The following is a 26,870-nucleotide window of genomic DNA, read 5'->3' as shown; positions in this document are numbered from 1 at the left end:
TACTGCTTTATTATTCCTACATAACAGTACTAGAGATTTATGTGCACATCAAGATCCATCCATGAGAACCGTCACACCCATATCCTTGAATATTCCAACTTGGATGCAAATATTGTATATTAACCTTCTTGATTTCTTTCGGTAGTGCAATCACAAGACAAATTGTTTAACCACTCTGTATATTTATAAAACAGAGTGTGAAGTTTCAAACAAGCCTTCTGGTTTGAGGTGCATTATCTGTCCAAAAAGAGTAACTTTGTGCCAGAGAATGAAAAACAGATGCACGGACTGTTGTCACCTTGTACGTGCAATTAACTCAATTTCTGGCACTATATTAACACAGCAATCAAAAAATTTGGCCTGAAGACCTCATTAAGAGAGTGCAAAATCTAGTTAACACTGTTTCTAGAAGGCTTCAATATCATTATTTAAAGCTGTGGCTCAAATAAAAAGCAAAACCAATAAGCCCCACAGATAAAAAGCTTGGGTTTCGGTTTGGGGTTTGGTTTAGGTTTTTTTTTTCCTTTGTTTAAAAAAACTCAGCTATCTGAAACACGTTTCTGTAATTCAGGTGAATTAATTACCAGTTTCTCTGGAAAATGAATCACGTAAGTCTACATTCCATGATATAAAGAGCAATACATTAAGGAGGTGGAACACTGAATATCGTTTTCAGGTTTAGGTTTCAGGTAAAAGATCAGCAACACTTAAAAACAACACCCAGAAGTTATTCCAAATGTTGCTTAAAAATAATAGTTGACCAGAACCTTCAATCAGGTACACATTAAGTACTAGTAGAGTAATCGACAGCTTAGCTACCTTAAATTTTCCACACACAGATCCACTGTTGTTTTGGACTCCAGAGCGCTGAAGTACTTGAAGCTGCAGTACGAAACGTATCTAAGCACAGGCCAAAACCCAGGCCTCGCTGCAGTACTAAGACCTGTTCAGCTCTCTGTTGCCACGCTTCTTGTAGCTAAACAAAAAAGGCAGTTTTAAATTCAAAATACTTGAATTACTTCCAGATGGCAGATTCATAAAAATAAATTTGATATAGGATCTACTTTGTCTTTTAGGAGTATTTCATTAATCTTTAAGAATGATAAAGGGTCCAATCAAAAACAAACCTTATTTAATCCATTTGTGACAATAATCCTGCACCTTGCCTTCATTCTTCTATACTGACAACACACAGCTTTGATGCCCCGATTGAAAAATTAGGCAACTCTCTTGAACTTTTGCTAAAATCTCTTTAACCTTTAATGTGTAAACCCATTGCGTTTTTCTTTTAACTAAAAAAACAAAAACAAAACAAACAAAAAACCAAACCAACAAACAAAAAACCAACCAACACAGGTCAAAAGTTATGAAAGCTACTCAAAGTCATATAAGGAAACATAATGAACAACTGAAGTTTTAAGCAAATGCTAGATAGCCACATGGCTAGTCACACTGTTTTCCTCCTTTGCACGGAAGCTAGTAATAAATGCCTCATGGTGGCTCTTGCAAACAGCATCTTCCAAAGGCCTGCTCATGTCACCTATGCCACTTCCTAGATCGAACCCTCTTACTGTCTTACTCTACTTCCTCTAACCCACTACTATCCACTGCCCAACTGTGGATACCACCATATCATCACTGCCCTTCCAAACAAAACCATTTAAGCCATGAACCACCACCCTTCCGAGAACCACAGCTGTAGATTTCCGTGGCTATCAATGCAAGATGTGGCAGCTAAACATTGTAATCTGTCTTGCACCACTCAGACAAGACCCTCTTCTCTCTGTAGCAGCATCTGTAGCAGCAATGCTGCTACTTCACAGACGCATGCTTAACTTAAGCACTTAATTAACTCTTAAGCACTTAATTAAGTCTGTGGGAATCCTTACAGGGCCTGAAGTCTAATGCTAGAATGGGGCACGCATACAGTAGCTCACTTGGTGTCTACAGAAACCATTATGCTACTACGGAATGTTTTCTCCTAGAAAACTCACCCATTACACTAGTTACACATCTGACAAAAATGTAGCTCGTTACCTCAAATCCCATTAATTATCCACTTTCTCTCACCACATCCTTCACCTTTCCAGAAAAAAAAAAAAAAAGTCCACAGCTGTTGGAGTAGTTCTTGGAAATACAATAAAACACCCTTTCCTTGGAACGCATGAGGGTAGGTAACTGAGGACATAAGACAGCTCCTGCCCAAACCCACACATCGCAGCCCTAAAAAGAGCACAGTGTTCAAACCAGGTCAACAGAGCCAATGCCATCTCCGCGAACAACTGCACGTAGCAGAGGGCTCACGCTCCTCGCTCCTGACAAGCAGCAAAGCGAGACTCACCACGTGTTTCCCTCTAACAAACCCCAGGAAAGTCTAGCCAGGCAAGTTATCTTCAGCAACTCCAGCGCCTTAGCATCGGCGTGACTTCCGACCGCGCTCGCCACAAGGACTGGTCTCTTCTGCACGCAGGGTTTTGCTGTGGCTCTAGCACATCTCCACAACGGGGCTGACAGGAGGACTTCCTCATGCCAGTCAGCAAGACTGTTGCAAAATAATAAATATTAATGCCACATGCAACACTTCTGCTCTCTCTTCATTAAGCAGAATTGCCTGATCACTACAATCAAGACAGTCCCTTGAGCTCAGCAAGAGCTCCATCAACTCTGCTGCTGTGGAAGTTTATCTGTAAACATCCTTTAAATACCTTCAACACCTGCAGCCTTGGGGTAACAATCAAATTGTTTTAAGAATTGCTTGTACCCTTCTGCAATATTTCCCCTACGCAAGCGATTAATTTACAACGATGCCGGCTCAGTCAGAGCCTTTCCCTTGATTCTTCTCTCTGGAATCCTCTATTTACATGCAGGATGTTTTGTGAGTGCAGGTGTATAAATAGAATAGCTTCAATTAATTGCAGCATTGCCCATAGCGTGTCTCTGATCAGTGGCTGTTGTGCACCTGCAGTAATAAAATACCAAGAGAGATAATGTACTGAATTTTAATCACATGTTGCCGTGTTACATATTACGCTGCTTAGAAACATTTCCTTTACTCCTGAGCTGTTTGTAAAAGGCTGTTACCAATTAAGCACGAATAGCCTGGGGAGTGATATTACCGTTCACACAATTTGGTTATAGTTACTAAGTGGACTAACGCAGCTTGATAGCAGTTGGTATTTTTCTTAAATGACTAACATAATAATAGGACATTTTTTCATGAGCCCTTGCAAGGGGAAGGGAGGTGGGGTGGTTTAAAAACTCTTGCCGCATTGTAATTGGATATTATTGTGCAGCCCAAAATGATTCACAGTTCCATATAGCAGCTAAAATTAAAACAATCAGTGTGCAGGGAAAACAAAATTGAGGCACATTAGTGGCAAGATGTTCCCAGAAAAACAATGAGAAATTTCAGTCCTGCTTCTTTGTATATTCAGGGAGACAGCCTGTGCCACTGCACACAGACAAGGAACCTCAAAGAACATGTCAAGGGGAAAACTACACACTGGCTTTAAAGGCATTTCTTCTAAAATACCTCCCCATTTCTGCCAAACGCTTTTTTCCTATCAACACCAAGTACACGGACTGAATTTAAGGACATTTGAGTGTGCACTGAAGGCCTTTACTGAAAATAAAGTACAGAAGGAGAAAAGAAGAACACGCTTTAGCATCTGGCCACATGTAACAGAGATCCCAAGCTCCACACATCCTGTCAGTTTCTTGGTTCACTTACGAAACCTCAGTGCACTCCTGAGGAACGGTACAGCCAATTTTGTCATGCTTTGGCAGCTTTGCTGACTGAGATAGGAGCTTGGGATCACCGCAGATCCAGCGCTAGCTCCCCAACAGCAGGAGAAAATGCTATTGCCAACAGCCTGTGCAAGAAGATACTCGAGAGCAAACTCCCACCACCCCATTTTACTCCTTCAGTGCCACAAAATGAGGACCTTCACATATTGCTCTTCTGTCTGGTTAACCTGCAAATCAGAGTGTAAAATGAAACACAGGGTGCTTCTCTTGCTTTCCTGCAGGTATATGGGGAGCAGGTACAGGTTGTTAATCGGCTAATGGATCCACACAGAACTTCACACATGCACTGAAGAAAAACTGGGGTTTTAGTTGGATTTATAGTGTACCTTATTTCTTCTATTAGGGGCTTCAGAAGAGGCAAACCCAAATTTAACAGCTAGGAAAGCATATTAAAAATGAGCACGTAAGTGAAAAAGAACAAACAATACTGGCAGCAATGAAAGCAAATACTTCAGGAAACAGCAGATGAAATAGTAAGAGATTACAAAAACAAAGTGGCAGAGACAAAACCACATAATCCAGGTGTCAAGTCAAAGCAAATGCATTCATTCCCAACTCGATTACTCAGGCAACAATGACGAAAGACACTCAAGAACACGTTTCTCAGAAGCAATTTTCTTAACTGCTTCCACAGCGCAATGGCAACTTGGGGCAGGAAGGAAAAAACAAAAGCACTTGCAGCCTAGCAGCCTGCTTTATTAACACTGATTTGGGTGGGATTGGAGGTACCAACGCAAATCTCCTGATAGGTCTAATGGTGGTGTGGAAATAGCTGCTAAAAATAAATTTCAAACTTGCATTCATCACAGAATGGGAAACTTCTCCGGTTGTAAGGTTTCACTAGATACACGTGATGCGCAATACTTTGTCACAACAAGCGGCACACCTATTGGTCCCTTGGTTCAATTCACGCCGGATATGACGTCAGGCCACATAACGGCAAGGACACCTTCATCAGAAACACCGATGAGCGATCAGCCTAACATGCTAAGAGGGATCACAAAATACAGTATCAAATATGACCAACCGAGTCCTTCATTTTCTCCATCGCTCTTCCCCGTATGGTTACTGGGTTTCTCTTCTTATTTTCTGGGCCAGTGTGCACATGACTATTGTTTACTTACTTCCAGACTAGACCCAATCTTTTCATATACATCTACTACAACAACTCTAGGTTAGCAACCACAGTTAACCTTCCCTTCGTACAAAAGGGAAGCTTATTGCGCATATAAAACCGCATTGTTTCAACGCGGTTTTACACACGCTCTTTAGATGGAGATACGCTCTACAAGCTTTAAAGTTAACTTTGACACAGGGACATAAAACTAACTCCCTTTACCAACAAAGGCTGGAACTTTTTATTATTGTTATTATCATTATTTTTAATCAACAACCTAGAACTTACTCCTTTTAAGGGCATGTAATCTATGGCCCAGCATATTACTCTGTAATAAGGAAAATCATCATCTTAACAGCACCCACACTCTCCCAAATGATGTCTTTTTACTCCTATCATTTGTGCGGCAACATGACATCATTCACTGGTTTCAGTCAGTGCCTGGAAGACACATAAAGGAACCTAAATCTATAAATAATATCTGTACCTCACACGATACAGTTGATCGCACCACCTAGTAGGTCTAGTGACAACTTGCTCCTCAGGCAAGGGCTAATGGATACGTATGGCAATTAAAGCTATCTTTAACACTCGTCGCCTTCTCCTTTTCTTTTTCTTTCAGGACTTCAGAAATATTTCTGCTGCTGCCCGCAACTTGGCATTTTTCAGCACTGATTTTCACCAGTCACTTTAGTACCAATTCATATAGCCTAGTTAAATTCCTCAGAAGTATTTTAACCTTCACAGAAATTAACAAATGTAAATAACATTGATCTGAGGAAGAAGGACTGAGCCACCATGTTGTTTATCTTTTGCCGAGATGAAAGGTTCTTACACCTTGGGTTTTTTTAAGCTGGTTTAATGCATACCAAGACAGTCGCTTACTTTACTAACCCCACGGAGAATTATTGGTAAAGACATTCAGAAAGTTTAAGCGCATTGTGTCAGACTGTTTCTCTTCTTTCCCTCTTAGCAATGTGTTTGAAGAGTGGCAAGAGATCAAGGAAATCCAACTTGTCCTTTGCCAAAACCATGTTATCATGATTTTCCAGGTGTTTTCTTATTTATTCTGTGACGAATTAAACACATTCCTATGTAAACACTCACTAATCTAACATTCTCTGCCTCTCCCTTACAGCATTTCTAAAAAACACAGTATTTACTATTGCTCCATGGAGGCAGGATAGGAGCAGTTTTTCACGATGAATGCTCTAAGTTCCATCACTTCTTTACTGACTACTCTTGGACGCCAGGGAGCACACGGATTGGACTTCAAGATACTGCTTGGTAACATGTGTCACTTGTTTCCAGCATATTTTTCAGTACCATTGCCCACATTCACTGACAGAAAAAGCACCCAGCCTTCCCATGGTATTCTGTAGTGAAACATCAAAGAAAAAACATCAGCTGGCATCTGAAAATTACTAGTTATTCAAGGTGTACTCTTCTGTAGGCTTACTGGGTTTTTTTCCACATACTAATAAAACACATTGCTTTCATCTTTGTCTTCGGCTATTCTCTTTTACTCGTATCAGCCTTCCTCTGACATACCGACTGGTACAATTAAAGCTTCCGCTCACCAGCTTCACGTGTCCAAATTCAGACGATTCTCCCTATACTGAAAAAGCCCTCAGATAACAAATAAGCCAGTTTTCCAGCCATTTCAAGCCAGAGCACTGCAAGAGGCTTCAACCAAGTTCAGGGTCTTCTCTAGCTCCTACTTGTACGACTGACAATTCGCTGGATCCCCAAGTGAAAGAGCAGAGTGTTTCCAAATATTCCTCAGGCTTCTGTAGCTTCTCGTCACTTGCAAGCGCACTCCAAAGGTAGGTTATTGTAGGGAAGTAGAGCAGTAGATTTCTCCTTGGCAAAAAGGAGCAATTACAAAGCAAATTTTTCTGACTCCTGCTGGAGAGGAAAGACATGTAAACGCTTAAGTACTCATTTCTAAGTCTGATGTTACCATACAAATTAACCGTACTTGTAAAAACACTCAAAAGCTTTCTCATGGGATTTAATATGAAGACATATACCCAGGAAGTTCCCGAAATACTTGACTACATGGCATAAAATATGAGCTTGCGGCACTGTGAATATACATGGATGATCTGTATTAACCAACTTTGCCACAACAATACTCCTGCCGTTTAAAAAGAAATATTTCATTATTAATACCAGCGCATCAACCGTTAGCTCCCAGACCACTGGGAAAGACAGCCAGCATGGCATGTGGTCTGTTCATATTGTAGTTTTTGGGACTCAAATCTAGAGTTCGGGGGAGAGAGGAAAAAACCAAGAAGGGCGCTACTCCAGCTAGCTAGTCACTGACTAGCTCCCTCAGGCAAACATTTCCAACGCAGCTGTTTCAGTCACGGCAGAACAGGAGCAACATCAGAGAATTGCAAGTAGTAGGCAAAATTCACATGACTCCTCGTGGACAGTAGATAGCATTTGAGTGACACATACACAGACTGACATATCTCTCAACGAGTAGCAATCTTAAATGGGAATAAATGGCTTTTCCCAACAGTGAAAGATGAGATCCACAAACAGGCTTTCATGGAAGTTAGCCACAATAAGACTATCTCACTCCGACTTTTGCATAGGACCTTCCTTAGTCATTACATGTAGCTCATGAGATCATCTAGCACTTGCAAAGAAATACCATCAAGAGCTAAAAGACAGCAGGAAAAATGTTTGAAGATACCTACATACAACAGAATTCAGCGCATGCAAACACTGAGCTACAGAAAAGACTTCTTGCTAGCGTCCCTGATTCCACATCACGGTGGAAAGCATACTGAAATTCAGGCGTGACTGGTAGGTAACAGCAACGAGAAAGGCAAGTTGGCAAGCTGACAAGAGAGCATGTGAAGCAAGGGGGAACGAAGCAGGGTGTGCCAGGACTATGCTGCACATAAAGCCATCCAGTAACAAGCGTGAAGTCAGGCGACCTGTCCAATCACACCAAATCGGCTCCCAACCTCTTCACAAAACCCAGCATCCTTTCAAGGCTAACCTCTGGTATCTCTGCCTTCTCGTTTGGACCTTTCCACATTGACATGTAAGTCAGTCCACATACAGTCCTTACCTTGTTCAGGTTCTCCAAGTGCTGTCAATCCTGTCACTAAGCAGACTAAGCATTAAGAAGCTCCTGAAGTTTATGGACTTCCAGACCTGGGAGCACCGTTATCTAAGCTACAGCCAAAAGCTGTTCAGCTCGGTTCCTGAAATCAAAGGTATTCCCCAAGGAAGTACTCGTACAGAATTTACTGCATCCCAATAATTCCTTAGCAGTCCTCAGATACTGGTCAAGCACTAGAGTTGTGACCTAAGGAGATGCAGAAATCACCAAGCCTGTGAGCTTACAGATTGGAGGCAGGAAGATACAAAGGCACCTAAGTTCAATTACCTGTCGTACACTGCTCTGCGCTGAGAAGTATCAACTACAAATGAAAACCAATACACACATATCGTTTGTATTAAAAATTCTCTTAATTTCATCAGGTGATTATTTAACAGATGAGCGCTATCTGTAAAAGCTACCTCAAGGAAGATGCTTAGCAAATAGCCTGAAGATGGATGCCTCTTGCTCTGTAACATACAAGGCTCCTATTAATAAACCACTCTCACCGAATATCAAAAAGAAAAAAAATAGAGAGGCCTCCTCTAGGCTAAGTAGTGCTAGAAGTTTCAGGCTAACAAGTACTTCCTCAGGTTTTGAAAACCCACACAAGCCAAAGTAAAGCCCATGACAAGTGCTTTTAGAAATTGTACTATTTTAAAACCACGATTCAGCGGACATAGCAGAAAAGGTGACAAAAAGCAAGCATTTACAGCCAAGTGCCACACCACAGAAAAGCAGGCAGAGAGTCAGATTGGTACAGACTCAAGTAAATAATTTGTGAACAAGCGCACAAATATGATCTATTTGAAAAGAGCCAACGCAGCTTCTGTGAGGGGAATCCTGCCTTACAAACCTCAAGAGTTCTCTGAAGCAGCAACAAGCACGTGCATAAAGATGATCGGGTTGACACGGTCTACTTGGATTTTTGAAACGTCATCACTGAAGGCTTCTAAGGAAACAAACTAATAGTGGAGTACGATGAAAGGCCCTTTCTAGGATAAATGTTGCAAAAATTGATCGTTTACTTCTACCCTCTATTTTCTATCTTTTAAACAAAGGGACAACAGTAGAGTGCTGGCTGGAGGTGTGCTGTTAAACCCAGGAAAAAGGGAAAGAACAGTTAGGAGAGAAAGCTTGATACTGACTGAAAATTATTCAGTGTAGGGATGAGTCCGACACCCTAACAACAAGTCATAGAATGACCTCCTGAAACTTTGCGACTGGATAAAAAAAGGCCAAAGGACAATCAATGCAGAAAAATATAAACAGATGTCTATGGTAAAAAAAAAAAAATTCCTACCTTCACAAGTGAAACTATAAGCTTCAAACTGACTATTATCATTCAGGAGTGAGATCTCTAGATTACAATACACAGTCTGGGCTGTTACAACTGCTTCCAAGTCAGTCCTGTTTGTTTGTTTTAATTGTTTTCATACAAGTTTTAGATTGTTATTTCAAAGAGAACCGAAAACAAAGGACTTGCTGGCTGCTGTGTACCACATCCTTAAGAGTCCAAAGAATGTGCAACTCAGCTATTTACAAAGTTATTATCCTGACATTCATGCCTCCTTGCTTTCCAGTTACCAAACTGAACGGTAATTAAAAAAAAAAAAGTACAGTTTTATCCTGCAAATACCATAACTAAAAAAATATTATGAATGCAAAAGAAATAAGCCAAAAATGTTTCGGAATTTCAGTTGTCTTGCTAGAAGAGAAGCACAGCATTAATGCTACAGACAGCTTCCTATCTTTATTTAGGAAAAAGAGGTAGCAGGGAAGGTGGCTTTTCTATAGCAATCTTTTGTGGCATGATTCAAAGAAAAATGTAAAGTGTTTGGAAATGCCAGATTTATTCCCTAAACACCAAAGACCTAAGTCCCTCAATTACCTCCTGTCTTCATTTAAAAGGGCACACTGAGATCCCAGGCTTTTAATGCAACACCAGACAGAAACTATCTTTATAACATGATCCTTGCCTGGATTGAGAGAGGAACAACAATAGCGACAAGACAATTGAAAGCAACATGACTAGGGAAAATTCAGTTGGGGCATGGGAATATGTGAGGAGGAAGAATCCAGCTGTAACAAACACCCTGCTGCCAAGCCCCCTCCCTCGCTTGGGAGGAAGCCGATGGCTGTTACCACTGTTCAGCATGATATGATAGGTTTGCTAGCACCCACACAGCAGCAAATGCCCTGCAAGAGCATTACAGAGAATCTCTGGACAGCACAGTTTAAAAAGCAGGAGAAAGTCTAGCCACTGAAGAACTAGAGGAATATTCTCCTCACACTGTTCTATGTGGAAAACCACACAAAAATTAAGATCAATAGAGCTCCTAAATCACCTACTACCAGCTCTCGCCTACTACAGTTCAACGGTTTCACACACATACCCTAGCTGCGCTTTTCCTGTTTGTTTTTATTCCAAACAGCATTAACAGCAAGTTTTGGGTTTCTCTTTAAAATCATTTGTCATAGTATCCTTGTTCTTTTACCAAGCTTAAAGGTAAGAATCCACATGCTGGTGCCAAACCTGATGCTTGCTTAAGAGAAGCTTGCACACAGCTAAACCTTGGATATGCAGACAATTATTATCATTTGCCTTCTAGAAACTAAGATACTGAATTCTGTAACGATTCAGGTACTTCAGTTAGAGTGTAGAGAATACTACTATGTGAAAATAGGGTGTCTTTGTGTGTCTCAAGTTCCTACAGAGACCGATACAAATAGTCTCCATTTTGATGTTACTGTATAATTTGGTACACACATCTTCCACAGGTGAGCCAGTCCAAGCTGACAGTTCACGCTGTTCCCACCAACTTTGCCATCCTCTACAGGGGTGTAAGCCAGAGAAAAATTTGGCCTTGTCAGCACACCACTCGCACACATACAGTTTAAGAAACGCACCAGAACGTCTTGGAGCAGAATCAGACCCTAGAAGATGAACTAGACAAGCATGTTGCAAACGTTCCCAAGAGCATGCATAACTACATTAAGAGATGTTTTCTATGTCTGGAAGGGACACAAAAATATGATGCAGTTCCTCTTCCAGCAGGCAGCACTAACCAACAGAATGACTCCTCAGGTGAAGAAGCACTGTTTTGCGCAAGTGCTACATCTGTTCGGTAGGACCTGAGTGACGCTGGCTACTACAACTTTACAAGGATGTGCCTCAAGTGGGTGCCAGCTCCCGCACAAGAAGAATGCAAACACACCATCAAGCTTTACGCATCAAAACCTCTCGACGTGAAACCCTGAGGTCCCTGCTATCCTTAAGCAGATTTGCACTCCAAAGAAATTTGGGGTTTGTGCAGCCAAGACAGCCAGACATCGAAACATTTAAGCAAGTAGCCTTGGCAGATCTTCAGCTTCTGTACACGTATTTGAGAAAGCCGCTTCCTTACCACAACAGAGCTCCTGACAAGACCTTTTTCACGACTTGCCATCCACTGCGTTGGAGGTGGCCAGGCAAAAAATTCTGTCTCGTCCTTAGTGTGGGCCTGCGGTTCTCGCTTTACTTTGGTGCAGAGAAATATTTCAGCTCAGAACTGCTGTTTTGCAAAAGATTGCAAGCCTTGATATACTTCAGAAAGCTGCTTTGTTTTTCACTTAATAAAGAACACCCGAATTTCAGTGCTTTGAAGATGCATGTTCACATGGCACATTAGCAGGAAGAAGCTGGAAGAAGGTGCAGACATTTGAGCATCCCTGCCTTAGGCAAAGTTATACCAAAAGGAAATAGATATCAAATTCTTTTTAAACTATTTCTCTTTTCTAGGTATTTAGCTCATCTTAGCTAGAGTTTGCACTTTTTTTAATATCTATCTTGTCCAAAAGACACCTGAACTAGCAGATTATGAACTGCAGGCATATCCATTTCCCGGACTCCGGTTTCATTTGCTTGAAGATTACTAGCAAAATAACAAACCATTCCTCTAGAAAGTAAATACTTTTCAGCACCTACTTAAACACATTATATTTATTTATTCCAAGTATTTTCCCCGAACTATCCACAATTTATAAAGAAAAAAAAAAATTAAAAGATGAGGACCAATTGATTCTTAAGCAAAGAATGTTGATTATTGCAACACACTTCCAGGTGAAAAAACATCTCTGCTAGTGTAACAAATTCACTGCCTAGAGTGGAAAGCTACCCAAACACACCTGGACCTCTTCAAAAACCATTTAATATTCTATTAAGAACATTAAGGACGTAACACTTGGAATTATCAAAAACTGCTCAGGTTTGTGTGCTACTTGGGGGACAACTTTCACACACGGTGAATTGAATGGTCCCCAGATATAAATATATACCACTCAAAATTTGTTTTAGGTATTTGTTCAGCTACTTAGCTTTTTCAGAAGCCTATGTCATAGCCCGTATAGTCAAGGTTGGAAATCCTTACTTACTCTTTCCACGTCATATGTTGATTTGCTGGAAAGCACATACATACACTTATTTCTGTGAAATGTCAGTCTGAAATCATGTGACCTATCAACTTGTTCCTCACTGTACCACTTAAAAATAAATTTAAAAAAAACCCAAAACAGAAGAAACCCAAACCACAAAATAAAGAGCTTATTGAGGTACCATCTTAAAATTCTGCCCAGCGATGGACAGAAAGATGGAGAAACCTTGTTCTTCCAGTCTTCCCAATCAGGGACTAGACAATTTGAAACAGACAACATATTGTCTTTGCCCGCAGCCGTCGAGGCTTCTCTCCTTCCTTCAGCCTTTCCACCTGACTTCTGAAGGACCAAAGGCGCTAAGCAACCCAAACTTTCAGTACTCACGTGTCCAGCATTAGTGTGTACACCTTAATGTTATATCTTCAGCCAAACATATCCATGTAGATCTTTTTGTTTCCCTGCCAGGTTTAGGAATTTTCATTTAAATTTCTCAAGGCATCTGACTTCATACATCATACACAACCAGGAGAAGTCTGTTGAGGGAAACAAAAATTCATCATTTTCTTGCTTGTGGTGATCCAAATGTCTCCTAGGCCCACCTCCAAGAAAGGAAGTATTGCTTTATCTGTTCAAGAGGCTGACACTGAAGACACCATTTGGCACACTGATTTCCTATGGTGTTAGATACACAAGGGGAAGCAGAAAGAAACTGGTCACTACACTGATCTCTACAGTCTCAGACTGCCTTCTATGTCTTTTTCATTTGAGTATGTAGCCATCACACATTTGGAGAAAGCCCAGAAAGAATGACTGGAGCTAATTTAAGTGTCTACTTATGTCTGTGGAAGCCCTAAGAAGCTCACAGATGCCTGCCCTATCCCACTCAACTTGGGGTTACTTAAACCAAAATAAGGACAGTCAATAAAGTGTCAGCAATTACTTGTTTCCTTACCAGAACATACAAGAAAAGAAAAGTGGCATTACGGTTACATGACCATTTACAGATTTGGAGTTGCTATTTGCACAAAAGTGAAGACAGGAGGTCGGTGAAAGAGGTTTTGCTTTCCTAAAGAGACACAGAGTTGCTAAGAGCGTGCTAACCGAGAGACAGACGTAGGTGGCAAGATATACCAGGAAATGCAGAAAATTTTCAAGTATCAGAAGGGAAAGAGTCCAGGATTATCAGCACCTAGCGCTGACGCTACCAACTACTACAATTCTAAAACTTAACCAACTAATTAATCTCCTAGCATTTTCTACAAAACATCGCTTTGTGGTTAAGAAGCAATTCTCAAGCCCACTCCTTTCTACGGCTGGATCTGACGAGTTTCGAACCATGACAGAAGCAGAAAGAACTACCAGATCATCAGCAAACGACTGTCAAAGAGTCAGTCTTCCAACAAGAGTGGGAGTTGCATTTGTCTCCCTCCTTCATTAGTCAGAGAAAGCGCCACTTTACACTGAATTGTTGAGAAAAACATGCTGCTATTTTAACAGTAGAACAAGCAATAAAAATTCAGAGAGGGGGGAAAACCTGGTCTCAATCCTGCTATGAGGTTTAGGGTCAAGAATGGGTCATCCTCCCCTTCCCACTAAGGTGCTGGTTTAAAAGACTCCAAGGGAGGGTGTGGAGAAGGAGGAGAAAAACACAGAGAGAACAGGAAGATGTCCAAAAACGCTATTTTGCTGGGCCAGAAGGGCCACCATGAAACATTGTTAAGGCTGTTCCAGTTTGCTCTGTTTACACAATCTTGAATTACTGAGACATGTGCAAGCTTCAAAAAATTCAGCTCAGAGCAGCTTTCCAACACTGATATCAATCTAAATGTTATCTATACATTACGGGCTTATAAAAAGGGGGAAGAAAAGAAAAGCCCTAAGATATTCCCGCCGTGGATTTTCTTGCACATTCTCCAATTCTTACTCACTCTGGTCGAGCCAAAAAGCACACTGTCAGCCACATGACTCAAGCTGTTTGGCCTCTAGTCCCAGCAAGTGCTAAGAGCGCAGAGGCACGTTGATACGAAATATAATTAACCATACTTTTTCCATAACATCACAGAAAAAAATTCTATTGGAGCTTAGTAATAGCTCTGGGGGCGATTTGGTGGGGCACAAAACCAGGAGTGGCTCTACTGCATCTGCAGGGACCTGGCTCTTCAAAGCCTCAGAGGAAGTTAGCTGGTTAATTCACTGGAAAGGGGCCCCCAGCTGCCTTCAGCGCCTTTCAGCATTTCAGCCTAGGAATGAGTAGGTTCACTCCATATTTTTAACGCTACCTAAAAAGCCACAAGTGTTTAAAACAGCTATCCCTCCATCCATCCTTGGCTGTAAGACACTGGCCCACCCAGCAAACTGAAAGCATCACACACTCTGCACGTCCTTCCCGCAAAGCAGTCTGATGCACTTGCTAGTACAGACTGTACCTTTCTCCCTTCTCTACTCAGTGAAGGTATAGTCTCTGCCAAAGTTGAAATTAATTTATGAGCTAAAACGGGAAAGGCAGGGACTAAAATCATGCCACTTTCCTCCACGATCCTTAGGTGTATTAAGAGAAGGTAACTTCCTCCACTCCTTCAAGAACAGAGAGACTCATCCCTTCCCACATTCTCCCTCTGAAGGAGTATCCATGTCATACTCAGCCACAACTTGATTCACACAGAGAAAGTACTCTCAAAGCTATTTCCATCCACAGGTTATCATTTAACTGCCGACAGTCTTCCCCGCAGTCACAGCAGAGTCCATGAGGCCTGCACTGCGTACAGAGCCGCTCTAGCACAAGAACAAGAGAGAAGATTTGAAGGAAGAATCAAACTGCTAATTCAAATCCTAGATACCGAATGAAGGCCTGCTTTCAGCAGATTTCTTTTTTTCTTTCTGCACACAAGAAAAGCCTTTAGACCGTATGCACACACATGTGAAAACCCCTAACCAATGATTTTGTTTTAAAGATGTTGCACTTAACATTATAGAAGTATAATTGCTTTGGGATTTGGCATTTCCTGCATCTCCAATCACTGAAATACACTAAAAGAATTAAGCTACCATTAAGTGCAGAGTCCTGAAGTTTAATTCTTTCCATTATATTTCAGTGGGATCACTTGCAATACCGAAATCCAAAGCAATATTTAAAAAAAGAAAAGCAACATTCCCTCCGTCACTTCCAATGTTTAGTTTTAGTGGCCTGCTTAAGAATATGTTAAAGTAAGAGAGGACAGCCAAAGACCTGCTATTGACCCACATACCAAAATACTTGTTTTCCATATGGTTTGTACAGGGAATACATTTTAATTAGACCTGATTGCTTTTCTAAGAGAAACATTTGTTCGCATAAAAACACGTCCAGTAGACAGAGGTGTTTCTGAGCCCACACCTCCTGAGTGAAGGATCAGAGGAGGAGTAGCACAAAAGGATCAGGTGCCAAAGACAGACCGGTTTAACTGTGTTCGGTAGGACACTCACGGAACATTTGAAAGCAAACTGCTCTGCAACCGTCTCAAGCCTAGAGTGCAGAAATGAAATGAGCTCCCCCTTCTGCTTCATTTTCTGCTTTCTCTGGTAAAAGGGCAATCTGTAAGGCAACTCCCGAATCACGTTATGCAAAAGACAAAAGAAAAGATGGTAACATCTGTCCAATGGCTTAACACAAGCTCCTAGGATGGCCTGCACCCAGAGAAGGGTTTCATTCCCTCCTCTGGCTGATGAAACTTTAATCCAGGTTTTCTACTGCCCAGGAGCAAAGCCCAGCTTCTGCTGTTCCGCTCCTACCCACATTTGCACAGAAGAAGTATTTCTGGGTTCCTGTCCCAGCTCCTAAGGCCAGCACTGGTGTATTAAGCCACAGAAAAGCAGCCCTGGGAGCGATGCTGGGGAGGGTGTCCTGGGTTCCTTCTCAGGCAGACATCCTGCCTGATGGGCTAACTAGTCACCCTCATACTCCTCCTAGGCAAAACCAAACAAACAGACGAGTATTTTATACATGAAATGGGCCCACTGGACCCATTTCAAAGGGCAAAGATCCAGCACTCCATTCCAGAGCAGCTTGTAGCTGGACATTATTATTTCCTGGGACATAGCTGTACGTATCCCTGCACAGAGGTAGGTACGCAGCATTTCCAACACCTGCGTGGGCGACACAGCCCCGATACTCTGAACAGAAGTAGCAGCCTTTCCTCCAGAGGAAAGTCTTAACAAGGACCGTTCCAGTTTTTTTGTTTGGGTTTTTTTTCCCTTATCATAGTCTACTCATACCACTAAACACTCAGATGAAAGCTCAAGGGCTGTGAATCTTAAGTAGAGGGAGGCCTCTCCTGGTTATATCAGGTAAGGCACCAAAACCCTGAAGCAGAGAGAGATGCAGGATCCCTACCCTAAACATCCTCCCCATTTCAGCCACTGCTCCTGTGACTGCAGGCTTCAGCAATTCCCTGCACAGGGGGCAGAGACAACTCATAGCTACAGAAACCATGCCAATGACTGTGGCAGTACCAAAGACACTGGTTCAACGTGGACATCGGTAGAGTAGGAGTTGAAATGGAAGTGATTTACAGTTTTATTGGTGTTGCTTAGTACTAAATCTTGTGGGTAGCAATCACTCATGTGCCATTCAGAGGTCACTTCCAATCCACGTCACAGCACTGTAGTTCCTTGGTAAGCAGAGGCCACAATAATCCCACAGTAAAACTCGGGTATAGTTGCCATATAGATGTCAGGAAGTCCACGCAGCCCGGATCCAGGCTTCGAAAGACAAAAGCAGTTACGAACTGCTGCGGCCTCAGACTGTTCAATCAGAAGAGAAGCTTAAATCATCATAAAGCAATACTGTATTTTCAGTTGAGACAACTGACAGTAAGTTGTTTCCTGTCCTCATGTCAATCAGAATTTTATTTATTCTGTGCATGCTCAGCTGAAAAAACAGGGCTCTTCTTAAACATCAATGCTATGCAAGTTACAGGACGCTTTTGAGGAACGTGAGATTTTTCCACCTCTGTCACCCTGGACAACAGAAAGCATAAACAATCTTGCACTCATTTAGAGATGACCTAATACCAAAAAAATAATTATTTATTTCCAATTTGCCTCTGTTAAGGAAAATAAAACACAACCGTGGGATCAAGGCCCTTCATTTCAGATCCCAAAGAAACACACATAAACCCTTGTCGCAAAGAACAGATGGCATGGTCTGCTTCTATCTGCCTCTCAAAGTCTCCGGCTCACTGGGTTTTTTTATCCTGTTTCTTTGTTCTTACCAAAAAAAGCCTAAAGCCAACTCTCTGATGGTGCCCCTTTTTTGTGGAAAAGCACAAAGTATTTTAAGGAACTAGTCTTACCTCTATTTACTTTCCCCTATCAATTTTCACTTGACTTCAGATGTGACGCTAAGACCAGAAAAGTATGAGACCGCTTCACAAAGAGTCCAAAAACGGAAATAAATGCACTGCCTCCAGCCCACCCAAATTCTTTTTCTGCAACATGTACTCAACTTATTTTTACCGTTTGTAAACAAAGTCCTACCAATCCTACCAAGTACACGCCTTAGCTGATAATGCTATTTAACTACGCAAGAGGCATTCAGAAGGCAGAGGTGAGGATTCAGAGGTAAACCACACTACCATTCTGGACATTTGAAGGAAAATATTGGCCCTTCTGCTCAGAAGCAGCTTTGCAATATGGCATAATACATAGCTCCTCTGAAGCTAATGTTTCAAATATTAGTCAAGACAAGCCTTCCTACACATGAAGGAGACAACTTACTTCTTGAGCAAACCCTGACCATTACATTTAAGCAACAACAACAAAAACAGCGAAGCATCCTAAGAATGACCACCTTCTTTGTGCTCATCTTTACTACTGCTCTAAATCATCTACAGAATTCTGTCTTGCTGATTTGCTGCTACTCCACAGGAACTACGCTTGGAATTATTTTGTTGCGGCTAAGAGGACACTTCCCAGTTACTAATCTTTGCGTAAGGCTTTACGTTTCCAATAAATTACAGGTTTCTGTGATTCTTCTATGATACAGTTGCAGCAGGAGAAGGCGTGGCAGTAAAAAGGTTGCCAACCAATACAGCCTGTGTAAATTAAGCGTTTCTGACCGCTGACAGACGAACTCTAAAAATAAAATGGGAAATATGGAAGCCTACAGCAAACACAGCAGCTATGCATAACAGCCAGTGGCACACCATGGAGCCAAAATGCAGCAGAGGCAATATATATTATGGCTGCTGGCTTATTTTATTACTTCTTAGCAACTTGAGCCCTAAGCTGTTGTTATGCAATGCCAATGGCGTACACAATTCCTTAGGGCTCAGTGTGTTTAAATCAGTAAGGCACGTGGGAATCACTCTGGCTGTGGGAACCTCATTGCTATGAATATCAGCCACTTGCAGATATTTCCAAAACCATTAAACACAAGTTTGTTTCCCCCCCCCCCAAGAGAACACAAAAAGTCACTTAGCAGCTAACTCGTCTGTGTTTTGATCCAAATAACCCCTCACTGTATGAACGTCCCAAGCCGTATATCCCAGCTTTGACTTAAAAGACTCAGATGCTTTTTCTTTGATGAAGGAGATGATTGCGGATGGGAAATAGCCCTGTCAAGTCTTTTGTGTCATGGCAGTAGGTGGGGGAAGGAGAAGAGCATCAAAGCAGAAATCCTGAAGGCACCTGCCTAAGGAGTTTGCTCTCATATGCAAAAATAATTTGGGCAGTCAAAATGAACAGTGGCAGTTTCTGAGACCTGTGCAGCCAAGTCCAACTCGGGGAAATTTTTTTTCTGCTCCGAGAAAGCCACAGATATATTTTTACAAGCAGAGAATTCAGAAGCCCTGACAGTAGCAACTCCTGACACAGATGTTTGGATAACCTGCTCAACCAAATGCGGTTAAAATAGGCCACTTAACCCTGTCCGTCAGCCCTAGCATCTCCACCTACTAACTAATGGGAAGCTAAACGAAGAATAACCAAACAAAAAAGGGCAGTAGGACAGAATACCCACTCAAGACATCAAGGAGAGAGACAACTGCACAACTGAGAGCTCTGGCTTTCGTTCATTTTCACTCAGCTCCGCACACGGAATCACTAGAGGAGTAATTAATAATGATCAGTGGTTTAGAAACATACTTTACAAGAACATTACAAGACCAAACGGTCAGCCATTTGAGTTCAGTTCTTACTCTCGTGATGCCATCAGCACTGTCACCATCAGCTTCATCTGGCTGCAGAGTATGCCTGGGCAGGAGCCACAGAAGGTTACAAGTCTAAACATGTATGAAAAAAAAATCAATCCTTTTTGTCTTTATTCAAATAGTCAGGCCTTTCATTTTGCAAAATTCATTTCTCCATATAGTGACATGAGCAGTTAATTCTTTAAATTAAAAAAAAGTCACCTTATGCCCGGAATAGAAGTTTGACACAAGATTGTACGTGAAGTATGCCAACAGCTGAACTACACAGCACACGGGTTCTCGGCCCACAAATGCTGCAAAAGGCATTCGATGCATGCTGTTAATTATTGAATTATAATTTCACTATAGCACGAAAAGCACCACAGGAGAATAAGACTGCTCAGTGGCTCTACTATTCAACAACCATGTTGACAAAATAAGTATTGTAATAATGTTACTCAGCTTCTTGTAACAAGGCACCCAAAAAAAGGTCACTATTTACAGGGGTTGTTCATTTATTTTTCTCAAGAGGCAAAGAAAAGAAGAAACCAGAAAAGTGGACAGTTAAAAGTTTTAACATTTGCCGGCGGGTTAGAGTGCAGAAGTTGCAAAAATAAACAGGTAGGGGGAACCAGCCACAAGATATGATAAAGCTTTATTGCAACACCCTGAATTCTCAGGGTAACGTGAGTTTTCGTGGAAAGTGCATGCTGTAACTGTATATGCTGTAACAACTATGAGACAGCAAAAGTCAAAACAAAATACAAGCCTAAAAAAAATTCCATATGTGCTGCTTGAAATCCCTTTGTCAGAGACTTCTGGAGCATAAATCAGCTCTCCCCTCAAAGGCTTCTGGAAATGAAAGTAAAATAGTCCACATAAAAGAGCAGACACCTTGTAACAGCATCCGAAGAGACCCTCATCCAGTCTGAGACATTTAAATCTCTTCCCAAGTTCTAGTTCTCATAGATTTTTGCGTGATTTGCTTCAGCTACCCTATGTAAAGGGAGCACTCCCACAACAATCCCAGTCTCCCTGACCCAGGGAAACACTTGCAAGGAACCAAGACGAGCTTACCCATTGCTGTTGACAGGAAAGGAACTCTAGACTATATCACTCGATAAACTCGGTCCTCAAAGCCTACCTAACAACTGATCAGCAAAGAAAGGATATTTTCCCTTCTCGTATGCCACCCCTTTTCCATCAGTATGTTCTGTAGTCTGAAGTGTTAGAAAACACACATCTCTTGGCTAAAACGTTGAAAGGATAATCCAGGTATTCAAGTGCATTATTGTGTAACCAAGTAGCAGTGTTTAGGGGTGTCAAACACACCTACCGCCTAACAAACATCGTTACCTCAGTTCTCTTACACGGGTATTTGAGCCTAGAGAACGGGTGACAAGAACGAAGCGCACGCATCCACGCCCCCCAAGGCATGAAGCAGCCCCGACAGCCAGGACGCAGCTTCTGGGGACAGGTAGCTGGTGTTACAGGGCCTGCTGGACCGGGGGAAGGAAATCGGCGGAGGCTGCAAGGTCGTGGTGCGGACACGGTCCCCGTTCCGGAAAGTTGCAGGGCAGGTGCCTAGCGAGGTGCGCCCGCGGGCCCGGAGCGCCCCGGGCAGGCAGGCACTTACTTCTGGGGGGTCGCCGCCGCCGGCCCCGCGGCGGCCGCCGCCCGGGCCTCGAACTCCTGCCGCCGCAGCACGTCGCCGGAGCCGCAGACGCCCAGCTCCACCAGCTGCCGCCCCACCGCCTCGCTCTGCGGGGAGGAAAAGACGGGCAGGGAGCCCGGTTAGCGCCGGGACAGCAGGGACGCGCCCCCGGCCCCGCCGCTCCCGGGCACCGGCAGCCGCCGCCGGCGCGGGCGGAGGGCGCCACCTGGCGGCGCGGCGGGCGAGCGCGGCGCCCCCGCGGCTGCTCCGGCGGGGCGGGCCCCGGCCCGGCCGCGCTCCCGCGGCCCGCCGAGACGCAGCCCCGCTGCCGGCCGCGGCCGCACGCCGCGACCAGCGCCGGTGCTCCCGGCTGCGGGGGCACACAGGCAGGGCGGCGCCAGCGGGACCCGCCGGGGCTGAGCGGCCGGAGGAGGTAACGGAGGCAAGGGGAGGCAGTCTGCGCCACACCTCCCTGCCGTCAGCTGTGCTCCGCGGCCGGGAGCTGCTCATCCGGCCGGCGGCAGACCCCCCGCGGGCTCTGCCCTGCTCGAGTCCCAGAGGGCTGAGGAGCCCGGCCGTGACGGAGGAGCTGCGAGCGCCACCCCCCAGGGGGGCTCGGGACCCGGGCCGGTGACGGTAGCACAGCCTCCGGCACCCCCAGACACACCGGGCCGGGCCGCGGCGAACAAAGCTCAGCAGCTGAAGCCCTGCAGCTTCTTGCCCACCTGCCTCTGCCCGCAGCGCATCCAGGCCCCAGGAAAGGGCCCGCGCTCCCCTTTTCGTACCTCCACCTGGAAACCGATGCCCGAGTTTAAACTAACATCCCCGCAGGAGAGTTGCACTGACGAGTTGAGCGCTGCAGCAGGAGGCAGCAGAGCCGGGGGTGAGCTATTTCCTCCAGCCGAAGCCGGGATACCTGATAAGCCCGGACAGGCAAAGCACCCCAGGAAATACCCGCTCCCGCTTCTGCCCCAGCCAGCTCTTCCCAGGCTGCCAGACTCGATCCTGACTTCTTCGAGCCCAAAGGGGATAGGCGGCTGCTTCCTGAGAGCCAACCTGTAAGCAATACCACCCGCCTTCTAAATCTGAGACAGAAAACCTCGTGCGACTTTCCCCAAAGTGTTTTCCCCCAAGCCATATGCACTTTCATTTTCAGAGGTCAAAATTTCAGCAGTCACCACCCTTTGAATACCACTGTGATGTGACTCGTTCGACCAGACACATCCCTTGGAATGATTCAGCCTCGTAAGCACTGGACAAGATCTTCTTCCCAGTTTTGGTTAAGAACCAGGCCAGCACTAGCTTGAAGCTGCCTTTGCACATCAAAGCCAGCCCCCCTGTCTTCACCTCACCTCATACCTCCAGACAGACGGGGTGTTTGTTGCCGCATTTTGTTTCTCTGGGCGGATATCAACAGCAGAAACACTACGAAACAAACAGCTGCTCACATGAAAGGCTTTCTGGTCCAGACCTGCGCTTTGAAGCTTGCTTGCCAGCAGACCCCTGTTTCGGCTAGCCCCGCTGCACTTCTCAGGCCGGCCAAGACAAACACCACTGGCACGCCCCCTCCCCTGTTTCACAGCCACCCCGCTGCTGACTGCCTTCGGCCCAGCCTGGGGAGCTTGTCTGCACGCAAGGCCTGCGCCACCTCGCTCCCGTGGGCAAAGCCTGCACGGGGAGAAGCGGGACGGTTTATTCCCCGAGGACGTGGGTTTCCCTAAGGAGACCCTTGCACCGAGAGGACACCAAAAGCTTCACACGCTAACAACGTGCCCGGCTCCCCTCGGGAGTCAAGTACTGACCCGCCAACGCGGCCACTCAGACCGCTCCCACCGGGGCTGGCACCCCCCGAGCACAGGCCCGAGGCCCACAGCGGGGGCTTCCCCACCGCGGGGGCTTCCCCACCGCGGGCGCGCCGGGGCGGCGCGGCCTACGCCGCCTGCCCTCACCGAGGGAGGCCGGGGCCGGGCGGGGAGCCCCGGGACGCCGTCCCGCCTCCCACTGACCTCCAGGTAGCGCAGGTCCCGCGCCGTCACCTGCGCCTCCAGGTACTCCTCGTAGGTGCGGAACGGCAGCGGCGGGGGGGCGGCCGCCGCCATCCCGCCCGCGTCTGTGGCAACGGCGGGGCGGCGGCGCGAGCGATGGCGCAATGGCTGCGGCGGCACGTGCCGCCCCGTCCCGCCCAATCAGCGCGCGCGCGCGCGGAGCCCCAGGGCGCGGAGGGCGCGCGGCGGCGGGGCCGGCGGCGCGCGCCGGGGCTGCAGGGGCCGCGCGCCGCGGCGTTGCGGGGGTGGGGGGGCACGGGGCACCCCCACCCCCACCCCCACGACACCCCGGAGGGTCGGGGCGGTGCGCGGCAGCCCCGTGCCCCCGGGAGCGGGAGGGGTGCGGGGCGGCTCGTTGCTTCTGGGGTTCCCCGGCCGCTCTGGGGGGCTGCGCGGCCGAGCGGTGCAGCCCGCGCACCGCGCTGTTGGGCTTGCGGGCGCCGTGGCTGCTCGCCAGCCCCGGCGGCGCCGCCGCGTGGGGCCGAAGGGCCGGGAGGGCCGTGTCAGCGCCTGCAAAAGCAAACCCAAGTGGGAAAAACGACTTGCCCTGCACCCCTTTTCTCACCCCCCCGTTAATGCAAGCACCTGCAGCCTCCGCTGGAAAGGGAGGGCCAGCACGAAGGGCCAGCACGCCGTGCCTCATTCGCCGGTGGCGTAGGACACGTGGTTGCCTAATTTTTGGCCGCTGCTCCAGTGCAGGTTTTTTTGGCCATCCCGCTTAGGAGAAGCGCAAATGAAGCCGTAACGGGGCTCTGGGGGAAGGCCAGGGACAGCAAGGCGCATCTGCAGCCCGCTGCCCGACGGCTCCTGCGCCCACGTCGGGGGGCTCCGCTGCAAGGCCCTGAGCTGCAACGTGCTGCCCGCTGGGAGCGTAGGACCTAAGCGAATATTTCGGGGGAGTTGGAAAATGATGCACCTCTGCAGGGATGTCTGTGGAGGTTCAAAACAAGATGTGATGGGAAGAGGGGGAATGTGGGGGTTCTTTTCATTTCAGAATTTTAACAAATGCACCCAACAACACAGAGTTGGGGCATGGCCGGCAGGTCAGTGGGCTGCACCGAGTTCCCTGCAGCCCCTTTCTCAGCTCCACGTGGATTTTTGCCTCCTTTGAAGGCGGGGGTTGTTTGGAAAGGAATTTGGGAATCCCTTTCGTTTGTTTCCTTTCCAGCTTTTTCTCCCCAGCACCACACTGGTAAGCCAGAGATGGTAAAAGAGAAAGAAAAAACCCACAAACCAAGCAACGACAGACCATGCCAACCCCCAACGTCTCCAAATATGTGGGGTTTAAGCCAACATTTTCCCCATCAGGTGATAAATTGAGTTTGGAGTTACTCCCTTGGGAGGGAACACGCCAACAGCGCAGCCCGTGGCAGCCCCCAGCCCAGCCTGCCCCGGGGAGCTCGTGGCTCAGTGAGCCGGCTGGGGTCAAACACCAGCTTTGCAGAGCAAAAAGGGAGCCAGGTGCTCCTGGGAGACTTCAGGTTTGTTCCAGCACTTGCTAACGTGTGCTTTGAGCTGAGCTTCCAGAGGCACCACGTCTCTCCCCATGTGGTACTTTGCCTAATTAACATATGAGACTTTTTATATCTGCAAAGCCTGCAGGAAAAGATGACTCAGAAAGCAAATGGGAGAGGAAAAAAGGGTGAATTTTCGGTATCAGTATTTAGGTACTTGTGCAATCGCGCCATTTTTAGCCTTGCTGACAAAGGGCTCGGAGGCATCGTGCTGGTGTCCTAGGACGGTTAACTTCATGCATCCGTGTCATCTTCGTACATCCTGGCTCCCTGGATGCCACCCACCACCGGGCTCGTACCAGCCCTGCTCTCAGCCTGCTCTGTGATTACAATTGCCTGAGAGGCCGCTGGTCCCTCACCAAAGGCCACCCGGCCAGCTGATGCACAACCCCCCTCCCTGCTTGCTTCCAGCAGCCAGGCCTCGCCACGGTCCCAAAATGCAGAACCCCTTCCCTAGCGTGCTCCGCTGCCTTCAGCACCCCAAAAAGAAGGGTAGGAAAGGCCCTCCGCCCTTCATTTTCCCAGAAGTTTTTTCCTCTGTGTGCAACGAGATTTAAAGGCAATATGAAGAGCTTTTATGTAAAATAAGTACAAAAATCTGTTTAAGACTCCAGCAATTAGTGCTGTTGCTGTTGAAGCCAAGACGATAAATCCACTCGGATGAAACAGGAGCGGCTGACAGGATAGTTCATGTCAGAGTCGGAGCTGCAAAGCCAGAGCCGGAGCATTTCTTCTTTCCCTGGACTGTCACAGCAATTTTCCCTCCCTCAAGTCACAATGCCGAGCATACTTTTGCTCCCGTTGATTCCGCAGGAGCAATACTCCCACCAGCACGGAAGGCTAAGTGCTGCCAACAAGCAGGAAAGAGGAAGAGAAGCGTTTTGGTTTCACGTCCTTTCTCCCAGTAAATCCCCACCTGCTGAAGGGCAGCAGAGGCTCCCTTTGCCTTGGGAGCAGGACCGCAGGAGGCTCTGGGCTTCTGCTGCAGGTTTTGGGCTTCTTGTCCTGCTCGGGGAGCAGTTGGCCAGTGCAACACAGCCTCCGCTCCCTTTGCAAAAGCAGTAGCCAGAAAGGTTTAAATGCAATCAACAGCTGTAAGTACAAGTAAGCTAACACCAAAACCATTTTTGAAACGCAAGAAACGTAACACACTGAAAAAGTTACCTTTATTCCTTAGAAGTCTCTCAAGTTGTCCACAGGCTATTTTTAAATTTAACAGAGATATTTACCCATTTTTAAATGCCTTCAGTCTCCTCCTGCTAAACAAACCTATTTAATTTCCTTGCAGAAGAGTGGCCAGAAAGGAACAGGAAGGGTTTGTCAGTCCATACCACTTAGATTAATTTGCATTAGGCTCTCTGCTGAGGTTGCTAGCGGGCTGCTGTCTGCCGTGGCACAGACCTCTTCCTTGCAATAGCACAACTGCATTTAATATTAAAGCACCAGCCTCCCCCCGCAGCTTCCCGCGCCTGCTAGCACCCCTCAGCTGCGTGCTGCGCGGCTGCTCCTGGCTGCCAGAAACCCCAAGTAAAACATCAGTGTTTCAGCAGCAGCCCTCGACATGCAGCACGGCAGCCCCCACCCCCCTTTGGAAATGGGGTGCGAGGAGGGAAAGCACCTGCACCCCCTCAGCCCGCCCCAGCCCTCACCCACCCCAGGTAGGAGAGCGCAGGTTTCCCCAGCCCCCGGAGGGAGGAGACACCCGGGCTGCTTCCTCAACCAAATTTCACCCAACAGCTCTGAAACATGATAAAAGCTGCTCTTCTCCTCGGTGGGAACAGCGAGGGGCGTCAGGAGAAACACGGTTCAGCCCGACCCACAAGCACGAGGCGATGGCGGTGCTCATCCCCTGCAGGAGGGCTGGCTTGGGAGGGGAACCCACCCACCAGCAGCACCCCTCCTTCCTCGGGTGAGTCCCAAGGGTGACGTGCTCAAACCGTGGTCCCCCGCGCTCCCGGCAACCACAACAGAGCAAGCAGCGCTTCCCGGTAGTTGCTATGGCAAACACTGGATGCTGCCAGTGCAGCTCC

At 46.2% G+C, this 26,870-nt stretch overlaps 2 protein-coding genes across 3 annotated transcripts in view; both read right to left on the bottom strand.

The window, feature by feature from the left end:
- CFAP299 (cilia and flagella associated protein 299) overlaps positions 1 to 23,443 on the bottom strand; it is a 239,618-nt gene extending 216,175 nt beyond the window's left edge. For both annotated transcript variants that reach the window (XM_072861546.1, XM_072861547.1), the window contains exons 1-2: positions 23,288 to 23,443; positions 21,264 to 21,388 (exon numbers count right to left, since the gene is read on the bottom strand). In XM_072861546.1, the coding sequence (XP_072717647.1) occupies positions 21,264 to 21,388; positions 23,288 to 23,380 (218 nt within the window). In that variant the 5' untranslated portion in view covers positions 23,381 to 23,443. The remainder of the gene's footprint in view (positions 1 to 21,263; positions 21,389 to 23,287) is intronic.
- BMP3 (bone morphogenetic protein 3) overlaps positions 1 to 26,870 on the bottom strand; it is a 293,266-nt gene that overhangs the window by 249,559 nt on the left and 16,837 nt on the right. The window lies entirely within an intron of this gene.

This window comes from Ciconia boyciana, chromosome 5 (assembly GCF_034638445.1).
Source record: "Ciconia boyciana chromosome 5, ASM3463844v1, whole genome shotgun sequence".
NCBI lineage: Eukaryota > Metazoa > Chordata > Aves > Ciconiiformes > Ciconiidae > Ciconia > Ciconia boyciana.
The sequence above is the reverse complement of the archived record's forward strand: the minus strand, read 5'-3'. Positions and strand labels throughout refer to the sequence as shown.